The sequence below is a fragment of the Acomys russatus genome, chromosome 29 (assembly GCF_903995435.1).
Source record: "Acomys russatus chromosome 29, mAcoRus1.1, whole genome shotgun sequence".
NCBI classification, from domain to species: Eukaryota; Metazoa; Chordata; class Mammalia; order Rodentia; family Muridae; genus Acomys; species Acomys russatus.
Genome location: NC_067165.1, coordinates 6,595,313 through 6,615,699, shown reverse-complemented (window position 1 = coordinate 6,615,699; position 20,387 = coordinate 6,595,313). Strand labels below are relative to the sequence as shown.

General features: G+C 45.5%; 1 protein-coding gene across 1 annotated transcript in view; it reads left to right on the top strand.

The window, feature by feature from the left end:
• Positions 1-20,387, top strand: part of Scp2 (sterol carrier protein 2) — an 80,192-nt gene that overhangs the window by 37,302 nt on the left and 22,503 nt on the right. The window contains exons 11-12 of the mRNA XM_051170924.1: positions 8,219-8,326; positions 10,940-11,093. Coding sequence (XP_051026881.1) covers positions 8,219-8,326; positions 10,940-11,093 — 262 coding nt within the window. The remainder of the gene's footprint in view (positions 1-8,218; positions 8,327-10,939; positions 11,094-20,387) is intronic.

Genomic DNA, 20,387 nt, shown 5'->3' with positions numbered 1-20,387 from the left:
CTCAGTGGTTAAGAGTACGGTCTGCTCTTCCAGAGGTCCTGAGTTCAATCCCAGCAACCACATGGTAGCTCACAACCATCTGTAATATGATCTGATGCCCTCTTCTGGACTGCAGGTGTACATGCAGGCAGAGCACTGTATACATATTAATAAATAAATATTTAAAAAAAAAAGATTTTTTTTTTTTTTTTTTTTTTGGTTTTTCGAGACAGGGTTTCTCTGTGTAGCCTTGGCCATCCTGGACTCACTTTGTAGACCAGGCTGGCCTCAAACTCACAGTGATCCACCTGCCTCTGCCTCCTGAGTGCTGGAATTAAAGGCGTGCGCCACCATGCCCGGCAAAAAAAAGAATTTTATTTTTCTCGGTTTTTTTGAGACAGGGTCTCTCTGTGTAGCCTTGGCTGTCCTGGACTCCCTTTGTCGACCAGGCTGGCCTTGAACTCATAGCGATCTGCCTGCCTCTGCCTCCAGAGTGCTGGGATTAAAGGCGTGTGCTACCACACCCAACTTTTAAGAATTTTCTATGTGTATATGTAATATAATATTAATATATATACTAGATATATTCTAGATACAGGCCAACTATAGTCAGTTATGTTGTAAACATTTTCTTCTAGTCTGAGAACATAGTCTTCCATGTCCATACGGTTTAGATTGATCATTGTACTATGCTTTCTTCTTGTGTTCCGTGCTTTTTCTTCCTCTGTTCTCTTTCCGTCTTCTTTTACAGTATTTGAACATTTTTAGTATATGTTTTTTGGGTTGATCACTTTTCAAAATTTTTGTAAATTAGTTTATGGTTATTGTGTGTATTGTGTATATTGGTGTGCGCGCAGCATGGCACATGTATAGAGGTCAGAGAGCTACGAGGATCACAGTCAGGTCATCGGGCTTGTGTCACGAGCACTTTACCTGCTGAGCCATCTCATAGCGCCCCCCCCCCTTTTCTCCAGGCTAGCCCTAACTTGCTACATAGCTGACAATGACTTGGAAATTCTGACCCTCTTGCTTCTATCTTCCACGACTGGCACTCCACAGAGTCAGCTACATCCTTAGCCCCTCTGTTTCTTCTTTTCCATCGGCCACTAATGGGACAGCCTCAGCACTGACCCCTGAGCTCTGTTGTTCTGGGGTACAGCTTGCACATCTCAGGGCGGTCAGTGAGCATTCGTGGCCTTCTGCCCACAAAGTGCCACAAGTGCCTCCCACAGCTGTGACAGCCCACAGTGTCTCTCCCTCTGGCTACAGGCCCTCCTGGTTAAGGACTACTGCTCCAAGGTGTGTGTACTTAGCCTTCAGTCTCCTTGTGGTTAATACGGTGACTCTTCACATGCAAGGAAGAAGCCTGGCCACGGTGTAGGCCATTTCTCCTCTTTGCCTTCACTGTCCCCATTATTGTAGTTGTCGTATGTATCACATCTGTTTGGATTAAAAATACTAACATTAAAAAAAAAAAAAGCTGGGCAGCGGTGGCACACGCCTTTAATCCCAGCACTTGGGAGGCAGAGGCAGATGGATCTCCGTGAGTTCGAGGCCAGCCTGGAATACAGAGTGAGTTCCAGGACAGCCAGAGCAGTTACACAGAGAAACTCTGTCTCTAAAAACCCAAAACAACAACAACAACAACAACAACAAACGAAACTAACAGGATGACACTTTTCTTTCATCATATTTTGAAGACATTAAGAGGAAAAAGTTTTATATTTACCTAGATATTTATATCTGTTGCTTCATTCTTTGTTGTTGTTGTTGTTGTTTGTTTGTTTTTGAGACGGGGTTTCTCTGTGTATCTTTGGCTGTCCTGGAGCTAGCTTTGTAGAGCTCTTCATTCTTAAAGATCCAGTGTGTGTGTGTGTGTGTGTGTGTGTGTGTGTGTGTGTGTGTGTGTGTGTGTTTGCTTGTGGCTGTCAGAGGGACAATCTTCTTGTTTGAGACAATGTCTTTCTCCTATTGCTTGTGGCTGTGGACCCTACAAGTTTCTAGAGATACTTCTATCTCCACTTCCTGTTTTGCTGTAGAAGCAGTGGGGTTATAGATTCCTGCTGGGCTTTTTACATGGTTTTAGGGGTTCAAATTCAGGTCCTCGTGTTTGTGGGGTAATACGTGACCCACTGAGCCATCTCCCAGCCTAAGACTGACCTGGACTGGCAGGTTATTCTTCAGTGACAGGTTGCTGAGAGGAGGACCAAGGGATGAGAAATTACAGAAGACAAGAAAATTTGGGATCAGGGATCAGGAGGTCTTATACGAGCTGATGACTCATGTGAACAATTAAGTGTAACATCTCATATACCGTGTGCAGAGGGAAATGAACCCAGGCAGCAGAAAGCTAGCATCCAATGGGACAAGGTCAGCAGGGAGCTAACCAGGTGATGCTGCACAGAAGGCACATAGGAGAGCTCGGATGCATCATAGACCCAGGACACAGCATGCTTGGGACTGATAACTCTAGGCTCTTCTGGGGGGGGGGGGGGGGGGGGGAAGCCAGGTTCTCAGGAACAAAAACCTTAACTCCCTCGAGGGCCTATTCCCCAGTCCCAGACTGGATCTCTTGAAGTCTGCCCCTGGCCAAGAACACAGAACTAACATTTTCTGTCCTTTCACTGGGGTCTCTGAAAAAGCCTTGGGACCAGCCTAGCTCCCAACATAAGACCTATGTTGTTTCCTCTTTATTTTTATTTTTTTATTCTATGTGTATGTATTTTGGCTGCATGTGTGTATGTGTGTCATGTGTATGCCTGTTGCCTGAGGAAGCCAGAAGAAGGCATTGGATCTCCTGGAACTGGAGTTAAAGCTGGTTATAAACTGCGTTATGGGTGTTGGGAACCAAGCCAGGGTCCTCTGCAAGACCTGTATGTGCCTTTTTTTTTTTTTTTTAATACAACAAAATAAAATATAGTAAGATAAAGCAAAACTACACTGGAGTTGGACAAGGCAAACAAAAGGAAAAGAGCACAAGAGAAGGCACAAGAATCAGAGGTGCATAAAAATACTAAACTGGAGGCCCTAACACATACACTGAGGACCTGGTACAGCCCCGTGCAGGCCCAGTGCGTGCTGCCTCAGTCTCTGCAAGTTCACGTGGGCTCTGATCATCCTGATGTAGAGGGCCCTGTATCCTCAGCATCCTCCATCCCCTCTGGCTCTTACATTCTGTCCTCTTTCTTAGGGAGGGGAAGGAGGAGTGGGTGGGTTTCCCTGCTTTGAGGGGAGGGATTTGATAGAGACATTCCATTGAAGGCTGAAAGTCCCACAGTACCTCTCTCTCTCTTTGAGACAATCTCAATACCCAGCCCTGACTGACTTGGAGCTCACTTTGTAGACCAGGCGTACGCCACCACCTCCCGGCTGAAGCTGGCCTCGACCCTCATGTCTTCACCTCCTCCTGAGAGCTGGGATTATATACAGAAAGCCACCATCATATCATGCCTGGTTCATTCAGTTCTGCAGACCTAGCCCAGGGACTTGTGCGTGCCCAGGCAAATGTGCTACCTTTTCCTCATGTCTGCTTTAGAGCTTTTGATCTTACCCCACAAGTCCGTGAAACATGTTCTTTTTTGTTTGGTTTGGTTTGGTAGTATTAGTGGTCAAACCCAGACCACACACATCTGTTTGCTTTTTAAAATCCCTTTTCTAGCCCGAGCCACTGGAGTAAGACTTTCCTTTTTTAAATTAAATTTAGCTGGGCATGGTAGCAAACACCTTTAATCTGGGGGGCGGGGAGGGGTAGAGGCAGACAGATCTTTATGAGTTCGAGGCCAGCCTGGTCTACAAAACTCTGTCTTGAAAAACAAGCAAACCCAAAACCCTGGCCCACCCACCCCCCTCCCCTTTTTTAGATAGTGTTTTGCTGGCCTTGATCACACAACAGGTGCCTTACTTCACCCTCCAGAGTGGTAGGATGTCCCTTTTCTTTTTCTTCTTTCCTTTCCTTTCCTTTTCTTTCTTTCTTTTTATTTTTTATTTTTTTGGTTTTTCAAACAAGGTTTCTCTGTATAGCCCTGGCTGTCCTAAACTTGCTTTGTAGACCAGGCTGGCCTCGAATTCATGCCTCCTGAGTGCTGAGATTAAAGGTGTACACCACCACGCCCAGCTCCTTTCTTTCTTTATGGAGACAGATCTCAGGCTGGTCCTATAGCTCAGTAGGCAGTGTTTGCCTTACATTCAGGAGACCCTGAGTTTAAACTCCAGTCCTGAAAACAAACAAACAAACAAGGCCTTTCTATGTAGCTTGTCTGGAGCCCAGTACCGTAGAGCTGGCCTTGACCTTGCAGCCCCGGTCTCTTCCCCTGTATGTTAGTGTCCTGAGCATGCACCGCCACATCTGGACATGGTGTTTTGGTTCAAAGATTTCACTTTTCACCCTTCTTTCTTTCTTTTTTCTTTTTTCTTTCTTTTTTTTTTTTTTTTTTTTGAGACAGGGTTTCTTTGTGTTGCCTAGGCTGTCCTAGGCTCACTTTGTAGACCAGGCTGGCCTCAAACTCACAGCAAATCTGCCTGCCTCTGCCCCCCAAGTGCTGGTGTTAAAGGCATGCAACACCATGCCCGGCCCCACTTTTCAGATTTCTATTGGATTAATTTTCTAGCTTCTTGGCTCTGCTGAGAATGCCAGTCTTGGTGTTTATTTCTAGAATGAAAGTTCTTGATAACTTTGTAATCTGGACTTTGGGGTTTGACATCTATTGATGGCCTTTTCCTCTTGGGAGTTGGCTAAATCTTTTTCATATTCTTTGTAGTATGGATAATTTTAAATTGCATCTTGGACAGCATGAGTGTAACTTTGGTCACCATCCTCTGGAGAGGAGTGGTGGGGCCTGTGTAATATGGGCAACGAAGAAGCCTGGCATCAACCTCCAGTGTCAGTCCTCCAGATCAACTCCCCTCCATTTTATTTTGAGATGAAGTCTCTTGCTGGGTTCTGGGACTCACTGGTTTTAGCTATGCAGGCTGGCCAGCGAAGCCCAGGAATCTGCTTGCCTTTGCCTGGCTAGCACTAGGATTTGCGCCAAATCCAGTTTTTCTGTGGGTACTGGGAATTAAGCCCATCTTCACACTCCATTTACTGTAATCTGTTCACTGACTGAGTTATCTCCCCAGCTCCACACTGTTTGTGACTCAGCAAGCAGTCAGCCCAGTTTGTCCTGACACGTTCTCACTGGCCTTCGGAGGTGGCAGCTGATGGCCCTGTTTAGTTCCTGAGCGGCCATCCTGTGCATCTGTATGTAGATGGGGTGGGGGTGGGGGGAGCCTCAGACTCACTCAGAGTGTAAGTCTACATCAGAATTAGGGAGGTGGGGCTCGGTCCTGGCTCTCTCTACTGTCACCTTCTTTGTTTGCTGTTCAGCCTGTGGGGTTTGTTTTTCTGGCCCTGTTGGGTAGAAAGGCGAGGTTTCAGTGGGATGGTGGTACACTTCAGAGGCAGAGGCAGGAAGATCTGGAGTTTAAGGCTAGTCTGGGTTACATGAGACTGTCTCAAAAAGCGGGGGTGGGGGGTGTGGGGGGGACAGACAGACAGACAGTAGGAAAATGGAGAGGAAGGGGGAAAGACTTAGATCTATAGTATGGACACTTCCTTTGTTACAAGGCTGTGCTGTCCCTGGGTGCTGGTCCCCTTGTGCAGAACTGCCGGGGCAGCCTGAGGACTCATAACTGGAATTCACCCTTGGGCAGCAGCTTCCCTGCTTCTGTTGCTTTTCAGTCACCAGGTAGCTGCCTTCAGTGGTGATCACAGGAGAGGAGCCCTAGGAGGGAAGGAACCCTGTGGGCCAGGAGCAGCCCTGGGAAGAGGAGCATCATGGTCAGGGCCGTGTCCCAGCTCTGAGTCCTGCCACGGAGTCTAGATTCAGCCAGCAAGCTGCTTGCTTCTCAGGGTGTTGCAGATGGGTTTTGGTGTATGTGTGCATGTGAGTGTGTGTGTGTGTGTGTGTGCTGTTTTTTAAATTTTCTTTTTGATGGCTTGTCTGTATCTGAAATCTAAGTTCAGAACTGAACTGCTAATATTTCCCAAACTTCTCTCGTCAACTTTGGCATCCTCCAGCTGATCACACTGGAAACTGTAGGATCATTCTTCTCAAAGATTCTTTTTTTATTATCTATCTATCTATCTATCTATCTATCTATCTATCTATCTATCTATCTAAGAGGCTGTTGGATTCCTTGGCTACAGGAGGTTGTCAACTGCCCAAATTTGTTTCTGAGAACCTAACTTGTTGCAAGAACAGCAAGTGCTCTCACCTGCCAAGCCAGCCTTCCAGCCTCTGCAGAATCAGTCTTGTCACCTTCCCCACCCCCACCCCCACTGAATCTATTCTGAGTCCTGTTGGCTCTGACTCTACCTTCACAGAAACTCTGAGCCTGCCCCAGCTTGCCAGCATGGCTCCTTACGGTCGTCTCCCAGCCGGCCCTGAGAGCGCCTGGACCCCTTCACTCTCTCCACGAGACACAGAGCGGAATGGTTGTGTTAGAGGCTGGTCAGTGCCATCCCCTCTTCGCCACCTACTAGTTTCACAGCCACACAGAGGCTTTACTCCCCACCTCGTGTCCCCAGCCTCTTCTCTCTGTGCCTACTCTCCTCCAGCTGCGTTGCCTCCTTTTTCAAGCATTCTAGGCTCCTGTTTTCCCTCAGGAGCCTGTGTCCAGAGCCCTGTAAGGTTTGTCCCAGCCCCTCTTTGTTGTTCCCATGTTCCCAAACTCTTCTTCCTTTCTTCTTTGCACGGCTGTGGCTGCTCAGCACGCATACCATTGCCATTACATGTGGGGCTCCCAGATCTTATGATTTGATCAGAAAAGCTGAAAGGACATTTTATATAACCCATGCACTTTTATTTATTTTGTAACTGCCCCCAAACTGAACAGATTATTAACAGCCAATGTGGAGGCCATCAGGCATGTGAAACAAATTTAGTTAGTTAGTTAGTTAGTTAGTTAGTTAGTTAGTTAGTTAGTTAGTTAGTTAGTTTTTCGAGACAGGGTTTTTCTGTGTGTCCTGGAATCACTCTGTAGACCAGCAGGCCTTGAACCCACAGAGATCCCCCTGCCTCTGGCCCCCAAGTGCTGGGATTAAAGGCATGAGCCACTCCCACCCTTCATGAAATAAACTTGTAGCTGTTTTTGTTTGGGTTTTGGTTTGAGACAGGGTTTCATGACATAGCCCTGGCTGGTCTAGAACTCACTATGTAGACCAGGTTAGGCTCGAACTCACAGAGATCTGTCTACCTCTGTGCTGTGATGAAAGGCAAGTTCTCACACCACCATTCTTGTGGCTGTGAAATAACTTTTTTGTTTCATCTTTATGGTTCAACAATGTCTTCAGTCTTTCTCCTTAATTTCATGAAAGTGACGGGGTTTTGCTGTTGTTGGCATTGTTTGTTGTTTTTTGCCTTTTGTGGTGCTACAATCAAACACTGGCACATGTACATGCTAGGTGAGCACTCTATCACAGAGCCACACCTCCAGTCCTGTTCTTTTGTTTGGTTTATTGTTGTTGTTGTTGTTGTTGTTTTTCAAGACAGGGTTTCTCTGTGGAGCCTTGGCTGTACTGGAACTTGCTTAGTAGGCCAGGCTGGCCTCAAATTCAGAGATCCACCTGCCCCTGCCTTCCGAGTGCTGGGATTAAAGGCGTGCACCACCACAACCAGCAAGCTTTTTTTTTTTAAGTTAAAAATTTTATATACCACACAGCAATACAATAAAACCAGACATAAAATAACTTAGGGAAATTATGAATTTTGAAACCTATACTTTTTAAAGTGTTACAGAGGATTTATTTTGCTCATATTAGTTCTTTTCTGGCTCTCTGTTACAGTTAGGGCAATTTTGGAAGCCACGGGGCTATTAGAAACTAATAGTGTTTATTTCATGCAGAACATTTTTGAAAGATAAGCTTTATTGCTCAATATCATTACGCAACACTTAGCAGTGTTTGTAATACCTTATTAAGCTCTTAAGAAATGTTTATCTTAAGAAACATTTGGCATCAGGCGTGGTGGTGCATGCCTTTAATCCCAGCACTGGGGAAGGCAGAGGCAGGCCTCTGTGAGTTTGAGGCTAGCCTTTTCACAAAGTGAGTCCAGGACAGCCAAGGCAACACAGAGAAACCAGTCTTGAAAAGCCAAAAGAAAGGAAAAAAAAAATCTTTGGCTATATGGATGAGTTAAACATGCCATCTGTCCAGTGTTATATTTTAACATTTGTGAATATTAATTTTTTTCTTCCACAGGACAAGGTGGAGCACTGGTTGACAGAGGAGACAACACTTATGGAGGAAAATGGGTCATAAACCCTAGTGGTGGACTCATTTCAAAGGGACACCCACTGGGAGCTACAGGTGATAATAATACATATAGATTTTAGAAGTTTTTTTTTTTTTTTTTTTTGGTTTTTCAAGACAGGGTTTCTCTGTGTAGCCTTGGCCATCCTGGACTCACTTTGTAGACCGGGCTGGCCTCGAACTCACAGCGATCTGCCTGCCTCTTTCTCCCGAGTGCTGGGATTAAAGGCATGCGCCACCACGCCCGGCTAGAAGTTTATTTTTTAATTTTTTACATTTATTTATTGTGTATATGTGCGTGCACATTCGTGTTCTGTGGCACACATGTGGCGATCACAAGACAACCTGAGAGAATTATCTCTGTCTTGCCATTTTTCTGTGAGTCCTAGGGATCAGCCTCGGGTCATCCATCAGGCGTGGGAGTGCATGCCTTTATCTGCCGAGGGAGGCACCTTGCTGGGCCTCGTTCTAATTTTTTGAGACAGTCCTAACACTACAACTCAGGTTGGCCTGGGGCTCACTATGTAATTCAGGATGACCTTAAACTTGCAGCAGTCTCCTTACCTGCTCCTCCCACACACCACGACTGTAGGTCTGAGCTACCATGAGTGGCAGGAGTCTGTGAGTTCAGTGTGTTTGTGTTCTTTGAGCTGGCTTGGTGACTGGAGTTTCTAATGCTTTTTAACTGCAGTCATGTGATTTCCCGTTAGTACTTGACTAGCAAGAACTGTCCTAACAGAGATCCTGCTAGACTTGCCAGATCAGGTCATTTCAGAGGAGCACATTACGTGTCCTTGGATGCCTGGTTAGCACTACATGGAGCTCATAGTCTCTTCAGAAATCTGGACTAGAAATTATGAAATAAGGACTTTGCTATGACACTGCCACCCATTGGCATCTGATTCTTCCAACTAATTAGAAATTAATGGGTGATACCCAACGTGCTTTGGACATCATGGGCAACTTAACTTCTAATGTTACATTAGTCATTTTGACTCTTAGGTCTTTAACGGAAAAACAACTCCTGTACTGCAGTTTCTAAGACGATTTAGTGGTAAAATTCTGTGGTTTATTTCTCTAAAGACAGATGGTTGTGTTTTCTCTTTATTGTCTTATTGTATGTGTTGATTAATGGACTATTTTAAATTCTTGCAGTTTCCGTAATAAAGAGGTTCTAATTAAGTATGTACTTATTAAAGCAGTTAGCCTTGCTTTATTTCTGTTTAAAACTCAAATTTCAGCCAAGTGAGGTAATGCACACCTTTAGTCCCAGCAGTCAGGAGGCAGAGGCAGGAAGATCTCTGTGAGTTTGAGGCCAGCCTCATCTATAGAACCAGTTCTAGGATAGACAAGGCTACACAGGGAAACCCTGTCTCGGGGTGCAGGAGGGGAAGAGATAAATTAGTCATTCTTGTGGTTCATAGGGCCTCAGCTGAGTAGGACTATTGGTTCTCCCCTCCCCCTTCCAGCTTGCATAACATAGCACCTTCGGGTACTGTGAAAGCTAGTCCTCAGGAAGGAGGCTATTGGGTTAGATCCAGCTTGACTCAGAGCTCTGAGTCCTGTGTCCAAGTGTGTGCTGTCTTTAGCAGTAAATGCTTACCTTTGACCTTTGGGATGAAACCAAAGGCAACAACAGTCTTTATTGTTTTGGGAGTCTCTTGAACTTCCCTGACCAACAATTCAAAAGGTTTCTTTCTTTCTTTTTTTTTTTTTTTAAAGATTTATTTATTATTATGTATACAGTGTTGTGCCTGCATGTACACCTGCAGGCCAGAAGAGGGCGCCAGATCTCATTACAGATGGTTGTGAGCCACCATGTGGTTGCTGGGAATTGAACTCAGGACCTTTGGAAGAGCTGACATTGCTCTTAACCTCTGAGCCATTTCTCCAGCCCTCAAAAGGTTTCTTATGGCATGAGGCTTTTGTTAGTCTGTGGCTCTTGGGACAGGTATTATTATCCCAAGTGGTATAGCTTCATTTAAGCAATATATACACATGTGTATGTATGTATGTACATATACTTATATGTATTATATGTTCTTTTAGGTAATATAAAATAATATGGTTATTATGATGATTTCAAACAGTGTTAGTGTTATTGACTCTCCCTACTTCCATCCCGATTTTTTCCATTTCCCACTTAATATCACTTGCAACTTTCTAGAGTTCAATTTGATCTTCTACAAAATGTTCCCTTCTCTAATAAATTATTATTATTATTATTATTATAATTATTACTACTATTATACAGAGACTCATTATGTAGCCCTGGCTGTCCTGGAACTCACTATGGAGACCAGGATGGTCTTAAACTCATAGAGTTTAACCTGCCTCTGCCTCCCGAGTGCTGGGTTTAAAGGAGTGCACTAGTGTGCACCACCGTGTGCAGCTGAATGCTGGGTTTTCGATTTCAACAGACCAGAAAAGAATGTTAGAAGAAAGAGTGCGAGCATTTCATGATTTCCTGAAGGCGAGGTTTTTTTTGGTTGGTTGGTTTTTAATGTTAATTCTCTTACGTAGGGTAGGAACTAGCTGAGCGTGTTGGGCTTTAAATTCTTGAGGCCGGCATGGCTTTGGCGGGAAGTCTCGACTAGCGGCTCACTTGGGGCGGGTGGGCGGAGCCTGCTTTCTAACGCGGCCGGGGACGCTCTGTGCTCGACTCGCCAGGTCTGGCTCAGTGCGCGGAGCTCTGCTGGCAGCTGAGAGGCGAAGCCGGAAAGAGGCAGGTTCCCGGGGCAAAGGTGGCTCTGCAGCACAATTTAGGCCTTGGAGGAGCTGCGGTTGTCACCCTCTACAGGATGGGTTTTCCTGAAGGTACCAGGTAAGTGGCATTCTGAATTTTGTCACTTTTATCTGTCTGATGGTTCACAGTAAACGTTTGCATATTTAAACAACAGCAACACAACCAACCACAACTTGATTAAGCATTTAAGGGAAAGTATGACATTACTTTCTTAACATGACTTTAAAAGTTAAGAGTGTTCGTTTTTAAGCCAAGGACAGTTTTGTTCAGAAGGAAGTGGCGGAGCCGGGAATGCTGACCCACGAGCCTGCGGAATCCGGGGGACGTCACCTTTGGTTTCCTTTCTCACGGTTGGCTCTCTCCTCTGGCCGCTGGCTGCAGGAGTGGCTCCGAGAAAGCCACCAAACACATGTGCCGCTGGACCCTTGCAAAGGTGTTTCTGAACTAAGCTCTCAGTGTTGTTCCAATTCCTTGTGTCTTGCTTTCTTGAAACGTCTGCCTCTCTGGGATTTCTTATCGCAGCCCTCGGCAGCCCTCCACTTCCGTGCAGCCGCTCAGGGTTCCTTTTCCTTTTCCAAGGGCCCCCTTCCCCCCCCCACCCCTCCCACCCTTCCCCCCATCCCCCCACCCCTCTCCCCCCCTGCTTTCCTCTTTATGCCTGGTTTCCAGCCACCTTCTGTACCAGATATTATGTATACTTTCTTTTGAATCTAATCTCTCCCTTCATTGGCTCTTTGCTCCTGTCACCACACACCTGCAAATCTTCCCTAGGCCACACAATCTTTTTTCCTTCTTGCTTTAAGTCCCTTTCGTAGTGAATCACCTTTGCTTCTGTCTGTGCTGGGATACCTACGGGGTCTATTTTGAGGTCAAGTGTGTTCTGACCCTAATTAATTATCCTTGATCGTATTTTCCCTCCTTAAAAGTCTTTACATACTAAAGCCTTTTCACACTAGTGGGCTCTTTTTCTCTAGAAATTCTTGGTAGTTCTTATTTATTTATTTTTTGTTTTTTGAGACAGAGTTTCTCTGTGTAACAGCCCTGGCTATCCTGGAACTCTCTTTGTAGACCAGGCTGACCTCAAACTCAGAGAACCACCTGCCTCTGCCTCCGGAGTGCTGGGATTAAAGGCTTAATCGTTTATTTATGCATTTTGCTCTGCAAAGGATGGGGCCACTCTCATAAGGCTCTGTAGAGCCTTAACCTTTACAAACTTTGGGGTTGTTTTCCTCTCTGTGGTCTCACTTTTCTTTCTCTGCCCATGATTTTATTTTTGTTTCAAACGTTAAGATCCACCTCAAAGACTGTCTTCTTTCAAATATCCACAACCTTTTGAAGTACTTAGGTCCTACTCTAGTTTTGTGTTGCGCCCCCACCCCCTCTTTCTTTCTCTCTCTCCCTTTGAGACAGGGTTTCTCTGTGTAGCTTTGGCTGTCCTGGATTTACTTTGTAGACCAGGCTAGACTTGAACTCACATCAATCCATCTGCCTCTGCCTCCCAAGTGCTAGGATTAAAGGTTTGGTCTCTTAAGACTTAATTAAGGGTGTGACTTTTCCTGTCCTCTAGGGTCTGCCTCACAGTGAGTAAATGTTTTTGAATTAAATAAAGGGGGTTGAATCTTATTTCTTCCTAAATCAGATTCATTCATTCTGTGCTGATGACCCTAAGATACCACATGTAGATGAACCCCTTAGTAAAAAAAAAAAAGAAAAGCTATGAAAGCCAACACTATTGGTATAATTAACATAGATACTTCGTTTTCTTCAGAGTAAAATTAGGAAGTCTGTCCACATGTTTTTTTTTTTTTAATAGTCTCACACCGTAGGCCAGGCTAGCCATGTATTAGAGGCAGTGATCTTCCTGCTTCACCTTTTAGTATATTCCTGCAAGTTCTCACACACAGATGTGTATAGTCTATAATTTCCACCACAGTCAAGATCCAGAATGATTCTATGACCTGCCTGCCCTAGTCCTTTCAGGTTGTTGTTGTTGTTGTTGTTGTTGTTGTTGTTGTTGTTTTAATCCCTTGAGACGGGGTCTCATTATGTTGCCCTGGCTGTCCTGGAACTTACAAAGACCCATCTGCCTCTGCCTCCTGAGTGCTGGGATAGAGGTGTGCGCCACCACGCCCAGCTCTTTTCCTCTTTATGTACCTTTCCTGCAACTCTTACTCTGATCTTCTTGCAACTCTGCTCTGTTTCTGCCTCTATACTTTGCCCTTGTTATGAGTGTCAGTAAGTTCATAAAAACGGCAAACTACAGGGGCACTCCTTTAGTGTTAGCAACCAGTGCTGATTTCCTAACTTTCCCTTCTGTAGTTACTGATACTGTTATAAGAGAGAACTTTCCCTCCTCTCCTGTCTTTAAATGTGCTCATATGCACTGCAGGAAATTGTGAGTCCTTATTTTATCCAGGAGGTCACATTCCATTAGTATCAGTCGTTTTGGTGCTGAGAGCGCTCCTGGTTTGGCCAGTGGGAACCCCCTCAAGGTGACACTTGTGTCCCATGATTCTTTGTACTACTTCCTTTCCCTCTTTTCTGACTCAAGAAGATAGTCCAATCTCTTCTTCTACTTTCTTTTTTTAAAATATTTTTTATTTAATTTTTAAATTTATGTGCATTGGTGTGAGGGTGTCAGATCTTGGTGTTACAGACAGTTGTGAGCTTCCATATGGGTGCTGGGAATTGAACCTGGGTCCTTTTGAAGAGCAAGCAGTGCTCTTAACCACTGAGCCATCTCTCCAGCCCCGTACTTTATGTGTGTGTTTGGGCATGCATATGCAGGTGAGTGAAGGTACCAGATTCCCTGGGCCTGGAAGCGTAGGTGATTGTAAGCTGCCTGATGTGGGTTCTGGGAACCAACTGGGGTCTCTCTCTCTCCAGCCCCTGTGTGCTTCCCGTGCCCCGTCCCTAGCACCAGTCATTGCTCCAAGGAGTCTTAGTTTCCTTTAGTGAAGAGAGATGCTGAGACACCACATATAGCTGCTCGCTAGGTGCTCATTCTTGCCCCTCCTAGGCCTGCTCAGGAGACCCAGTGGACAAATGCCCACGTTAGTTTAGCCTTTTAAAAAGTAGAACATTTAAGGATAATATTATGTGATTTATGTGTCTCTATGCTCACCATCAGTTTTTAGCAGTTAGAATAGGAATTTAGAAAGCTAGTTAAACACCATCTGTAGATGGTGTCGTTTAATTGTATGTATGTATGTATGTATGTATGTATGTATGTATATATTTTTGGTGGTGGTGGTTGTTTTCCAGACAAAGGGGGAGAGGTGACCAGAAACAGCGCCCTACTGACTTTTTTTTTATCACACTACATGTGTTGAAGCCTGTTAAGCTTTTCATCACCTAGAAAATATTGAAAGTGTCTACCGTAGAGTTCAGAACACTACCAAAGTGTGCCCGCCACAGTCTGTGGCCTCTGGGTGACCTGTGATCTTACTCCCCAGCACGTGGCCTTTCTCCTTTCCTGCCTCTGGCTCGTGCCCCTGGTGAAGTGCCTGAAATGGTCTTACCGAGTTCTGGGTATTCCTCGGTAGTTTGGGGAAAATGAACGTGAGTCTTGGGTACAAAATGGGAGGTGCCTGCTTTCCACAGCTTCCGGGGCTGTCTATCCGCCATGCCATATGGGTTCATCTGCCAGCCCTGAGGTCAAAGGGACTGGCTGACTGTTTGTGAACTTTACTCCCCAGTGCTTGCATGCATTGTGTCACCCTCACTAATCAGAGCAAAGTAATGACCTATTACTTATTATATTTAAGACTGAATGTGAAATGGAGTATTTTTGTATCCATCTCAAATACTAAGAACAACAGTAGCCACTTCTTAGAAATGATTTTAAACTATTGTTTACATGCTGCACAGCTTACCTATTTAAGGTCTACTCAGTGCTTTATAGGACTGTCTTTACCACGGTCAATTTTAGAACATTTTCATCACCTTCCCCCAACACACACCCAAATGCTTTCACTTCCAGCCTGTCTCATTTGTAGTCTCTGCGTTTGTCTTCTCTGGATATCTCATATAAAGGAAGTCATATGGCTTTACTCTTTCTTCCTTCTTTTTTTTTTTTTTTTTTTTTTTTTTAAGTTTTCTGAGACAGGGTTTCTCTGTAACAGCCCTGGCTGTCCTAGACTCTTTGTAGACCAGGCTGGCCTCGAACTCACAGAGATCTGCCTGCCTCTGCCTCCCGAGTGCTGGGATCAAAGGTGTGCGCCACCATGCCCAGCTTGGTATTATTCTTTCATGCCTGGCTTCTTTGATTTAACATAGTATTTTCAAGGAGCTTTATTCCTTTCAAAGGCTGAATACTATCTGAATATGATATCCCATTTGTAAGAAACTCCAGTCTCTGCTCTTATCCTTACTGGTCTCTTGATTTTAGCAGCCCTCATGGGTGTGAAGTGACACCTCACAATTTTGGTTTGCACCTCCACAGTAGCTAATTATTTGCTGAACATCATTTCCTGGGCTGCTACTTCACCATTTGTGTATCATTGTTGGAGACCTGTTCATTAGAGCCTTCAGCCATGTGAACACTGTGTTATTGTTGAGTTGTAGGAGTTCTTTAACAACCAGACCCCTTCGTCCATTTTCTTTTGGTAGGGTCTTGCAGGGTAATCCAGGAAGGCCTTACCCACCTGCTCCACCTCCCAAATGGCGTGCACCACCATCCTAACCCATCTGCCACTTTCTGAAGGCCTGGTATGTGCCATGAGCACACTAGGCGCTTCATTTTAACTTTTGATTTTACTTTATTTTCTTGCTGTGCTGCATATTAAACCCAGGGCATTGTGTATGCTGGGAAAGAGCTCTGTCACTGGGCACAGCTTCCTCAGCCACACATAGTAGGAAGTACCAAACTCATCGTAGATAAATTGGTGATCAGAGTGAAGACAGTTTAGCTAAAGAAAGTTTGAGAGTAAGAAGGGAGGTGTTAGCCACCATCTGTCCCAGTGCAAACAGAGTTCCTGTTTCACTTACCTCTCCTCAGTCTGTGACATTGTTGATGTACAGCTTGAGCAGGCCATACAGTGAACCTTCCCATGTGCCTACTGGGAATCCAACACAAACTAGAATGTTCATAAGTTAATCTTTAAGCCCCTTCCAACATTATCCATGCTAGATTTATTCCTGTAAACTTGTATTTACCAAATTCAAATAAAAACCAATTTATAATTTCGTTTCTACTCAAATTTGTATCCAGAGAAGCTCTGGGAATCCAGGTTTGGTGGTATGCGTGCACCTATATTCCAGGAACTAGGGTAGCTGAGGGGATGATCACTCACACTAGCCAGGGCAACACAGCAAGACAAAGCAAAGCAAGCAATAAGACAAGAAGAAATCAGGAGAAACATCTTTTGTGTGCAAGATACGAGTTTAAGTTACTATTGAGTTTTTTTTAAACAGGGCATGTAGCAAGTGACTTGCAGAGAAGGATGTTCAGAAAACACATATTTTCCGTGTTTTTTCCTAATCTACATGAAAAGTTGGTTAATCAATAATAGCATGAAGAGCTCTTCCAAACATGAGAGAACCTTGACCTTTGGAAATATGTCTGGACCTGCCACATAGTCAAGACACTTTGTACGCTTTTGGGATGCCAGGATCAATTATTTATCAGATAGAGTCACGAAGTGGCTAGCCTGGAAAAGGGCACATTGATGATTCAAAGTTAAAAGCAGTCTTAGTAATTTATTTAAGGCAGGGCTTCACTGTGCAGCCCTGGCTGGCATGGAGTTTGCTGTGGCCCAGGGTGGCCTTGATTTGCCTGCTCCTGTCTCTGAAGTGCTAGGATTAAAGACATGGGCCACCACAAGGCGATTTTTTTTCTTTCTTTTCTTTTTCTTTTTTTTTTGGGGGGGGGGGGTTCCGAGACAGGGTTTCTCTGTGTAGCCTTGGCTGTCCTGGACTCCCTTTGTAGACCAGGCTGGCATTGAACTCACAGTGATCCACCTGCCTTTGCCACCTGAGTGCTGGGGATTTTTTTTCTCTCAAGAATCACTTATTTATTTATTTTATGCGTGTTTCTGTTTTGTCTGAATGAATGTGTGTGTGCCACATGCATGCACTGCCCACAGAGTGCATTGGACCCTGTGAAACTGGAGTTACAGATGGTTGGGAGCCACCATGTGGGCTCTGGGTACAACCTGGGTTCTCTGAAAGAGCAGGCAGTGCTCTTAGCTGCTGAGTCATCTCTCCAGTCCCAGAGTTTCAGCTTTGTAAGATGAAAATAGTTTTAGAGCTGCATGTCCGACACTCTGAAAATAGGTAGCATCACCGAACTGCACAGTGAGGAGTGGTTCCGGTGATGGTTTATGTGGTGTGGGGGTTTTGTTTTGTGTTTTGAGATGTGGTCTCATGTAGCCCAAGATGACTGTGAACTTGCTATGACTCTTGACCCTGAGGGTGATCTTCCATTTTTACTCCTCCTGCCTCTGCCTCCTAAGTGCTGGGATTACAGGTGTGCGCCACATTTGAACACACTTAAAGTATTGGTGACCTTAACTTTTTACAGGACTGGCTTGAATGAAATGCTGCATTTCTTTAAGAGATTACTCAAAGACTCCATTTTCATCTTGCCCCAAACAAGCATCTAAGCTTCCTAGCTGTCACCGCTCCAGGGGTGGATTCAATTCACTGTTGCATAAAAGGAGGTCATGGAGGAACCAGATCTGTGTTGTCACAGCTCCCGAGTGCTTGGCCCTTGGGTAGCGTTTTGACACACTTGACTCTTAGCTCTAAACTTTCTCTGCTCTAGGCTTTTGTGACGTTTCGTCTGATTTGTGGATGAAACTTCACTGGTTCCCTTGACCCCTAAAATAATGGGTTCCTAAGGCCATTGCCCTGGGGCTGTCGTCTTTGTGGTCCACTCCGAGATTTCAAGACTCTTGATTCTGCGCATGGTTATGCCGCTTGATCTCCAGCTCGGATCCCTGTGAATTCGCGACTCTCCTATCCACCTACCTCTGGCCTCACAGACTTCTCCCACTGGTTACAGCTGAGGCAGGTCACCAGGAGCCTCTGCTCCCACTTCACTCTTACTCATCTTAGTGGCACTGCCACCCCCAGCTACCCTCCAACTCCTGAGATGACAACCTTTCTACCCACTTTCCATGTCTCTCACCCCAGCAACAAAGTCATAGATTCCGCTCTGGTTTTTAGTCTATTTCCATTAGCAGACTGCCCTGGAAGGCCAGGCTACTGTCACTCATGCCTGGGCCACTGCAGCAGCCTCCTAAGCAGCCTCTGCACCCGTTTTCATGTCCCCTCTCTGAGTCATCCTACAGACTCTTGGGAGGATTGTCACAACCAAGCTCTTCTCTGTTACTGCTGCCCTCTCTGTGGCTTCCCAGACTCCTAGCTGTGGGCTGCCTGTGCCTTCTGCGCAGTTCTCCACCTTCCCAGCATGTCGTTTTCACCCTTGTACTGTGTTGGCCACTCTGATCTTGCGTTGTTTTCTTCCCTCATCTTAGCTTTTCCTGCCCTTGAGATCTTGGCAGCTTGCTCTTTAGGTCCTCAGATCCTCCCTTTGCTAAAGCATTAGCCGGGACTTGCTTCTCAGATCATTGCTTGAACACTGATGCCTTGCGTGTTGCTTGTGTATTTAACAACTGGCGTTTGCTTGTCTTGCTATGTGTCTCTAGCTGTCTTGGAATTGCCTATGTAGACCAGGCCGGCCAGAGATCTGCCTGCCTCTGTCTCCGAATGCTGGGATTAAAGGCATGCAACACTGTGCCCAGCTTGTTCTTTTTCTGAGACAGAGTCTTACTAGGTAGCCCAGGTTAGCTCGAAACTTACTATGTAGCCACCATTGGCCTTGAACTCACTCCTTCAGACGCTATCTCCTAAATTCTGGGATTACAGGCCTGCAACACCCTACCAGCTTACACAGTTATGAAATGACTGAAAGCATGGGAGTGTAGCTCACTGGTGAAGTCCTGCTTAGCACGTGCTAAGAGGCCCTGGGTTCAATTTCCACAGGGAGGGGGGAGGAGGTAAGAAAGAGGGAAAGAAAAGGAGGAGTGTTGGGGGTAGGGGGAGAAGGGGAAGGAAGGAGTGATGACGTGAGTAGATGTCGTCTTCCTCCTGTGACTTTCTAGGCTCCTCTGCCTTCACCAGCCTGCGCTGCTCTGTCGGAGGAATTACCTAACAGCCAAAGCTGAGCAGTTTCCTCAGCATGTGGGCTCCTGTAGCCCACAACAGCTGTGGCTATTACTGTTTTCCACACTTCTACACAGGCTCTTGCTTTAATTCTGCAAAATCCCTGGCGCTGTCCTCTCTCTCCCTTCCACTGTGCTGTGGGATAAAGTCCGTCATTTACTTGTGAATGGAAAAGGCCCTGATGACCTTTAAGAGCTGAGTGGCTGATGCCACATCAGGCCATAATCAGTGGCTGTCTTCTTGGAGGAGCAGCCAATGTGTGGTGCATAATCTCCTTTCACAGGTGAGAGCGTATCCAGTCCGGCCTTGCCGTGCCTCACTCCCTCATCACTCCCTTGTAGTTCAGCTCTGGTTGCTGTTATCTCTCACTTGGGTGATTGCCATGGACGTAGTTGACCTCCCTGTCTCCTGGCTTGTCCGATTAAGGTCTACTTTCTAGCTGACAGATAGATTTGTTCTTCAAGTCATCAATTAGATCATGTCCCAGTGTTCTGATTAAAGCTGGGAGTCGGGGGGGTGGGGTGGGGGGGGTTGGTTTGTCTGACTGTCATTTGGTTTTTGTTTGAGGATCTGACCCAGGGCCCTTATGTATCCCGAGCACATGTTCTACCACTGAACTATACATCCCTGAACCCTTAAAACTGAAATGTAAGGGGCTCGGGGCACTCCAGTAGCAGGGTGCTTGGCTAGCATGCCTAAGAGGCTGGGATCCATTCCCAGCACTGCAGACAAATGAATACAGACAAACTGACAAGAAGAAAACATAAGAAACAAAACCCACTAAAGCAGCCAGGGCCTGGGAGACCCCTGTTTGTTCTCTGCCCTTTGGCTTCTTACAGCTTTAGCTTTCCTTGTATTTCCTTTTCCACCTAAGTTCCTTCAAGCTGGTGTTGACTTCCCAGAACTCTTTGTAGGATTGGTTCACTTAGTAGTTGAAGGTTGATGTAAATATTACCTCCCAAGAGGGTCTCTCCTTGACCATGTCTACAGTAGATGTCCCCTCTCTCTAACCACTTAGCTGCTTTCTTCAGGTAACCGGATGCCTTTTGTTGTTGTTAATGGTCTCTCTGGCACGTTAAATTTCACGAGGGTAGCTTCACCTGGTGAGAACTCAGTATTTGCTGTGGGGTGGGAGTTGGGAAATTGTCTTATGTACTTTCTAAAGATGTTCTTGAGATAAGAATTGCAACAGCTCTGTTCTTG